This window comes from Electrophorus electricus, chromosome 10, assembly GCF_013358815.1.
Source record: "Electrophorus electricus isolate fEleEle1 chromosome 10, fEleEle1.pri, whole genome shotgun sequence".
Lineage (NCBI taxonomy): Eukaryota > Metazoa > Chordata > Actinopteri > Gymnotiformes > Gymnotidae > Electrophorus > Electrophorus electricus.
The window spans coordinates 22,134,342-22,143,028 of NC_049544.1; the positions used below are offsets into that span (position 1 = coordinate 22,134,342).

The following is an 8,687-nucleotide window of genomic DNA, read 5'->3' on the forward strand; positions in this document are numbered from 1 at the left end:
CTACCTAGCTATATCTGAGATCACTACCTATGGCTAAACAGACAAACTACACCTGAACACACAAACTACATCAATACACACAAACTACACCTAAACACACAAGCTATATCTGAGATCACTACTTATGCCTAAACACACAAACTACACCTGAACACACAAAATATATCTGAGATCACTAACTATACCCGAACACATAAACTTTGAACTTTTTTTAACTCAATATTTTAGCATTTCTTTTCATTCATGATTTTTAGATGTTTATTGTCACACTTTCTATTACATCAGCCTCCTCCACCCACGCCAACACCCACATTAGCCTCCTCCACCCATGCCACCAAGCATGATCTCCTCTCCATCTCCCTAGGGCGCCTCCTCTAGTCTCGTGGTGAAGTTTGCAGACACGGAGAAGGAGCGTGGGCTCCGGAGAACACAGCAAGCTATCTTCAGCCCCATCACGCTCAACCTGGGGGCCTACAGCGCCTACACACAGGCTGTGAGTCCTTACACACACCTGCACACAGTACAGCGCCTACATACTGTGAGTATTTACACATGCCTACACACAATACAGCACCTACAAGCAGGCTGTGAGTATTTGCACACACCTACATACAGGCTGTGAGTACTTACACACACCTGCACACAGTACAGCGCCTACACACAGGCTGTGAGTCCTTACACACACCTGCACACAGTACAGCACCTACATACTGTGAGTATTTACACATGCCTACACACAATACAGCACCTACAAGCAGGCTGTGAGTATTTGCACACACCTACATACAGGCTGTGAGTACTTACACACACCTGCACACAGTACAGCACCTATACACAGGCTGTGAGTATTTACACAGACCTACACACAATACAGCACCTATACACAGGCTGTGAGTATTTACACACACCTACACACAATACAGCACCTATACACAGGCTGTGAGTATTTACACAGACCTACACACAATACAGCACCTATACACAGGCTGTAAGTATTTACACAGACCTACACACAATACAGCACCTATACACAGGCTGTGAGTATTTACACAGACCTACACACAATACAGCACCTATACACAGGCTGTGAGTATTTACACACACCTACACACAATACAGCACCTATACACAGGCTGTGAGTATTTACACACACCTACACACAATACAGCACCTATACACAGGCTGTGAGTATTTACACACATCTACACACAATACAGCACCTATACACAGGCTGTGAGTATTTACACAGACCTACACACAATACAGCACCTATACACAGGCTGTGAGTATTTACACAGACCTACACACAATACAGCACCTATACACAGGCTGTGAGTATTTACACACACCTACACACAATACAGCACCTATACACAGGCTGTGAGTATTTACACACACCTACACACAATACAGCACCTATACACAGGCTGTGAGTATTTACACACACCTACACACAATACAGCACCTATACACAGGCTGTGAGTATTTACACACACCTACACACAATACAGCACCTATACACAGGCTGTGAGTATTTACACACACCTACACACAATACAGCACCTATACACAGGCTGTGAGTATTTACACACACCTACACACAGGCCATAAGTACGTGCACACGCCTACAAAGTACAGCGCCTACACACAGGCTGTGAGTATTTACACACACCTACACACAATACAGCACCTATACACAGGCTGTGAGTATTTACACACACCTACACACAATACAGCACCTATACACAGGCTGTGAGTATTTACACACACCTACACACAATACAGCACCTATACACAGGCTGTGAGTATTTACACACACCTACACACAATACAGCACCTATACACAGGCTGTGAGTATTTACACACACCTACACACAATACAGCACCTATACACAGGCTGTGAGTATTTACACAGACCTACACACAATACAGCACCTATACACAGGCTGTGAGTATTTACACAGACCTACACACAATACAGCACCTATACACAGGCTGTGAGTATTTACACACACCTACACACAATACAGCACCTATACACAGGCTGTGAGTATTTACACAGACCTACACACAATACAGCACCTATACACAGGCTGTGAGTATTTACACACACCTACACACAATACAGCACCTATACACAGGCTGTGAGTATTTACACAGACCTACACACAATACAGCACCTATACACAGGCTGTGAGTATTTACACAGACCTACACACAATACAGCACCTATACACAGGCTGTGAGTATTTACACACACCTACACACAATACAGCACCTATACACAGGCTGTGAGTATTTACACAGACCTACACACAATACAGCACCTATACACAGGCTGTGAGTATTTACACACACCTACACACAATACAGCACCTATACACAGGCTGTGAGTATTTACACACACCTACACACAGGCCATAAGTACGTACACACGCCTACACAGTACAGCGCCTACACACAGGCTGTGAGTATTTACACACACCTGCACACAGGCTATGAGTAATAATAAAGGAAAATGAAAATTTTGAAATATGCAGAAATAAATAATAATCACTAATAATTAGTTATTAATAAATACTATATATTTTCTCTCCTTTTCTCTTTTTGAGTTAGCTGGTACAGCAGCAGACACTGATGGCCCAGACCGCCTACTTGTCACCAGTGGCAACAGTTGCCGCTGTACAGATGCAGCAGATGGCAGCCCTTAATACCAATGGCATCATAGCCACGCCCATAACCCCCATCACACCTTCTTCAGGTAAAGGCCGCACCTCCCCGTAGATCTGCCAGGGATATGACACTGGTGCCAGAATCGTCAAGATCAGGATTTTAGCCACTTACCATTTAAAGTAATTTCCAAAGTATTGTTACAGAAATGACAGGAAAAAACATCATTAGTGTTCTGAGTTTGGACAGAGACATTTAAAATGATGACAGATGTTTGTGAGATTTGTATGTGAACCTGTTCATAATGTTAGATAACTGCTGTGTTCATCCTTTCCTCATAGCTGTCATTCACATTTCCTGCTTGTCTAATCTGCAGGCACAAACACCCCACCCACTATTGCAGTGACACCAGGCCCGGGTCTGCCTCCAGCCATCGGAGTCAATGGTTATAGTCCCGTGCCCGCACCAGCCAATGGACAAGCAGCTTCTGAAACAATCTACACCAATGGCATTCACCCATATCAAGGTGAAACGCTCTCTCTGTTCCAGGGCTGTGATTAATGCAGTCAATGATGTAAACAACTACACTGAAAAATGTCATCATTTTTACAAACACTTTAAAGTATTCTAACATAAACTCTGTCTCTCTTGCTCTCTCTCTCTCTCTCTCTCTCTCTCTCTCTCTCTCTCTCTCTCTCTCTGTCTCTCTCTCTCTCTCTCTCTCTCTGTCTCTCTAGCCCCAAGTCCAGCTGGAGCGTTGGATCCTCTCCAGCAGGCGTATGCTGGCATGCAGCACTACACAGGTAACTCCTACTCACTACACAGGTAACTCCTACTCACTACACAGGTATCTCCTACTCACTACACAGGTAACTCATACTCACTACACAGGTATCTCCTACTCACTTCACAGGTAACTCCTACTCACTACACAGGTAACTCCTACTCACTACACAGGTATCTCCTACTCACTTCACAGGTAACTCCTACTCACTACACAGGTATCTCCTACTCACTACACAGGTATCTCCTACTCACTACACAGGTAACTCCTACTCACTACACAGGTATCTCCTACTCACTTCACAGGTAACTCCTACTCACTACACAGGTAACTCCTACTCACTACACAGGTATCTCCTACTCACTACACAGGTATCTCCTACTCACTACAGGAACTACCAGACCATCAGTGTCAGAGATCAGCAGTATTTCTACCCGTTTGTCTGCTTGTCTGTTATCATGTGAATGTGGTTCTTCCCTAGCGACCTATCCTGCTGCCTTCGGATTGGTCAGTCCGCCATTTCATCATCAAGCCACGCTGGCTCCTCAGCAGCAGCAACAGAGAGAAGGTGAACTCATTTATTGTTTTATGTTTGTTTTATGCTTGGTAGACTTCACCAGTGACTCCTGCCAATTCTATTTCTGAATGAAAATACAATGTAATCACCTTTTACTTCAATACATACTTAAAGTTTCTTCAATCTAATGGTACAAGAACCCATATACATAAATTTAACACAGTGTGTGTGTGTGTGTGTGTGTCTGTGTGTGTGTGTGTGTGTGTGTGTGTGGGTTCTGCAGGTCCTGAAGGCTGTAATATTTTCATTTATCACTTACCCCAAGAATTCACGGACTCTGAACTGCTGCAGATGTTTATGTCATTTGGGAATGTCATCTCTGCTAAAGTGTTTGTGGACAGAGCCACCAACCAGAGCAAGTGTTTTGGTAAACAATGGGAAAATGGCCTCATGATTGTTGTATTTCTGTGGCTGGTCCTTATCTCTGTTTCTCTACCTGTGGCTGTGTGTAATGTGTATGAGGCACTAACATTCCCATATGGCTGTCTCTCCCACTCTCCTTCTCTCTCTCTCTCTCTCTCTCTCTCTCTCTCTCTCTCTCCCACTCTCCTTCTCTCTCTCTCTCTCTGTCTCTCTCCCTCTCTCTTTCTCCTTCTCTCTCCCTCCCTCTCCCTCTCTCTGCCTTCCTCTCTCTCCTTCTCTCTCTCTCTCCTTCTCTCTCCCTCTCTCTGCCTTCCTCCCTCTCTCCTTCTCTCTCTCTCCCTCTCTCTGCCTTCCTCTCTCTCTCCCTCTCCCTCTCTCCTTCTCTCTCCCACTCTCTGCCTTCCTCCCTCTCTCCTTCTCTCTCCCTCTCCCTCTCTCTCCCTCTCTCCCTCTCTCCTTCTCTCCCTCTCTCTCCCTCTCCCTCTTTCCCTCTCTCTCTCCTTCTCTCTCTCTCTCTCCTTCTCTCTCTCCTTCTCTCTCCCTCCCTCTCTCTGTCTCTCTCCCTCTCCCTCTCTCCTTCTCTCTCTCTCTCTCTCTCTCTCTCTCTCTCTCTCTCTCTCTCTCTCTCTCTCTCTCTCTCTCTCTCTCTCCTTCTCTCCCTCTCTCTCAGGCTTTGTTAGTTTTGATAACCCCACCAGCGCTCTCACTGCCATCCAGGCCATGAACGGCTTCCAGATTGGGATGAAGCGGCTCAAAGTCCAGCTGAAGAGGCCGAAAGATGCCAACAGACCCTACTGAGATGAGAGCGGCCCCTGGAGACCGGTGAGAGGAGGGCATGTGGGGAAGGAGAGGCAAGCAGGAGCTGGGTGGGGGTGGGGGTGGTGTGGGTGGAGGCCGTAGTGCAGGGTGCAAGGATGGCACTGACAGGTGGAGTGACAGGCTGTACAAACAGTGCCCCCTACCTGCAGCCTTTCAGATGGCAGCAGGCTAACTGATGATCTGATGCATGTGCCGTACCAAGTGGAAAATTAAAACTTCAATCCAATTACATTCATTAAGTACATGGTCTGTCCTTTGTGTGAGGGACAGGTCCCCTAACCAATCAGACACTTGGCTGTAAGAACAGGCAATAAGGCTGGAGGTAAGTGGTGCAGTTTGTCTCCCTCGCATCCAGGTCGACCAATCACAGCGAAGGAGGGACAACCGAAAGAACCACTGATAACGGCCAGCGAAATCATGTAGCTAATGCTAAGCTTCCTTCCTGAACTCTTTTAACAGGACCTTTATTAGTAAAATTCAATACAAAATTATGGTGTAAGTATTTGTGTAGGAATTTATATAGCCTTTTCCTCTTTGATCAATCTGAAGGAATGTGAATTTTATTTTTTTCTGTTGTCTGTGTTTTGTTTTGTTTTTTTTTTTCCCTGAAATCTACAAACTACGTCCCAAGGTCCACACACCCCGACGTAAATTGCGGGAGACCCCATCGCTATGGCTATGGTTGCCTAGCAACAGATAATGCCCCCCTACCTCTCCCGCTGTAGTAAGTTAAACTGGCCTGTGTTTGGGTTGCCGTGGCGACTGCCTGTTTTGACTTGCTCTTGGCGATTTTCTTTCGCTGCCCGTCGCCCCCTGCTGGCGGCTCCCACGTGCAGGGCTGCATGCCGTGTCGCTGTGGCAACGTCAGACCGGTCTGGTGCATTGTGATGTTGTTTGATCTCTTCACATGCTGATCAATGACTGTGCAGTGCAGCTGGACGACTCCGAGTAGTTTGATTGGAAGTCTGACTACACACGTGACCCTTGCTTTTTCCCCTCTCTAACCAGAGATGATAAAAAAGTGTTTGGTGGTCTAATTTTGTGACGATGGCCACTGATGTGCTGTTTGTTTAGGGTGTGTGTGTGTGTGTGTGCGCGCCACAGAGATGTGTCTACATGAGAATGTGTAATGCAAAATGAATCATTCTCCTCTGAATATTTCCCATATGTAATTAAAGCATGGTAAATACACAAACAGCTTTCCTCCTGATGCTTATAGTGACTACCCTCTCTCTCTCTCTCTCTCTCTCTCTCTCTCTCTCTCTCTCTCTCTCTCTCTCTCTCTCTCTCTCTCTCTCTCTTCCCCTTTCTCTCACTCTTCCTTCTCCTTCTCTCTCTCTCTCTCTCTCTCTCTCTCTCTCTCTCTCTCTCTCATCTTTAAGGTACAGTGAAAGTGCCTTGTGCTAAAAAGAGAAAACACAGGAATTCTGGGAAAGATAGAAAACATTAAAGATAGCCAGAAAACATTTTGATGAAATTAATCTTCAGATGCTATTCAGTTTTGAATTTAATGTTCAGTTTTCCTAATGTAAAGTAACATGTAATTGACTCATTGTTGTAGAATTCCTGTGTTTGGACTGAAGCCAATGAGTGATGCATGCTGGGTAAACATTTGCTTGCCATTAGCATTTAGTTTGTGTACATATTTAAACAGACACACACACGCGCGCGCGCGAACGTACATGCACACACAAACAGCTGTCTTGAGCTTCACTGTGTTTAGCTGCATGGAGACTGTGTGTGTAAATGTGTGTGAAAGTGCATATTAGATAGAAGGTTTTATTATAAAACACACTGAATATATCAACACATTTCAGGCTGTATGGATGGTAAATTCCTTAGAGCTATATGGTGAGTGTTAAAATAAAATCTGCAAAAATTCTTTCGCTCATCTCAGGAGGCAAGGGAATCATTTAAGCTGTGCATTTTGAATAGCTTTCATTGTTTTGTTTCAGAGAAATGGTCAGGCAGTTGTAAAAAAAAAAGGGGGGGGGGGGAATTCCATTATTCACACTAGTGATGGAGTAAAACTCTCCAGGCTCCAGCTGAGATGGAAGCAGTGATTCAGAAGGACCTGTTTTCTGACACCCTCTAAAAAGTGCCTACATTTTTACGTTTTTAGTTTGTGGACATGATAATGGGGACCAAAACAATCTGGGTTTAAATTCAAATCCATTTTTTCCGCATCATTGGAGATACTGCAAATCTGGTCTCAGATCGGACCATGTTCGCTTCTCTGTCCGGATAATAAAGGAATGGTTAGGTCCCTTTGTTCTGGCTGAGGTGGCTGAGAATCTGCCTGAGGAAAAAAACAAACAAACACTGGGCATCTGTGGGGGACACAAGATACACAACGTCGTGGAAATAAAAGGAACCCTCATTGATGTCATCTCTCTCTCTCTCTCTCTCTCTTTCTCTCTTCCAGATTGTTAAAAGCTGAGATGTTAAAAGATGAGAAAGTAATTCATCCAGTTAACTGCAGCATGGAGTTGAGATGACTGGGTTATTCACGACACACACCACATTAAATAATGATAATGGAACATATAAAAGATTATGTGCGTACGTCACACTTATGTCTACACTCAGTCCCACGTGTGCAGAGTGCTCACTAATACTCACAGGTCGGAAGTAGAAGTTTCTTTTTTGTTACCAATAATTAAGATAAAAAAGAAGATAGTATGTAGGATAGTACTGCCACAATAAGAGAAACTTTATTATGTGTATATAAGCTAGCATCAAGAAATTACAGTGGACAAAAAAAAACAAAAAACAAAAAAAAACGATAATGATAATAGTTTACATGAAAACAACAAAAAATGGTAACAACATGCATTAACATCATCATCATCGTCATTAGTGACATCATGATTACTGCTATAAATTTCTTTTGAAAATGTCTTTTGAATTAAGATTTCTATCTTTTCTTGAATTATGAGAGAAGGGTTCAGGAACTTTTGGGGGTGAGTTTTAATCCTTGAGCTACTTTTTATTTGTAGATTAATTTCATTTTCAATTTTATTAATGATTGACTTTTAAAAATCTGACCAAATATATAGGTTTAGATCGATTGGGTTGCAAGTTCATTTTCTTTCCTTTTCTTAAGAAATCCAGAAAATGTATGACTTTGTAAGTGAATAATTATTGAACTATGAATTACAATATTTATTTCTTATTTATTGACTAATTTTTGATTCAGACTTTCTGTATAATTTAAATAAAATACACCTATGATGCAAAGACTGTAGAATGCTGATGTGCATATTTCTGAGTTCCAGCCCTGTTTCAGATCATATTTACATACTTTATTAAAGGTACACTGTTCTCTCAAATTTACAGAACTGTAAAATTAATCATTAGTCAGTTCAGTCTTTAGAAAGTTTTTTTTAACCATTATTGTTTTGATAGCACTATGTAAACAATAAAAAAACATGCATTTATAATTATGAATCTTTAACCATATTTCTGGTGTGA

General features: G+C 43.1%; 1 protein-coding gene across 3 annotated transcripts in view; it reads left to right on the forward strand.

The window, feature by feature from the left end:
• celf3b (cugbp, Elav-like family member 3b) overlaps positions 1-8,455 on the forward strand; it is a 24,817-nt gene extending 16,362 nt beyond the window's left edge. For 2 of the 3 annotated variants that reach the window (XM_035530478.1, XM_035530476.1), the window contains exons 7-14: positions 365-493; positions 2,617-2,761; positions 3,047-3,196; positions 3,408-3,473; positions 3,936-4,022; positions 4,255-4,398; positions 5,065-5,216; positions 7,639-8,455. In XM_035530478.1, coding sequence (XP_035386371.1) covers positions 365-493; positions 2,617-2,761; positions 3,047-3,196; positions 3,408-3,473; positions 3,936-4,022; positions 4,255-4,398; positions 5,065-5,192 — 849 coding nt within the window. In that variant the 3' untranslated portion in view covers positions 5,193-5,216; positions 7,639-8,455. Of the gene's footprint in view, positions 1-364; positions 494-2,616; positions 2,762-3,046; positions 3,197-3,407; positions 3,474-3,935; positions 4,023-4,254; positions 4,399-5,064; positions 5,217-5,844; positions 5,938-7,638 lie in introns of all 3 variants that reach the window. The other variant, XM_035530477.1, reaches the window with a different exon arrangement.
• Positions 8,456-8,687: the final 232 nt, after the last annotated feature.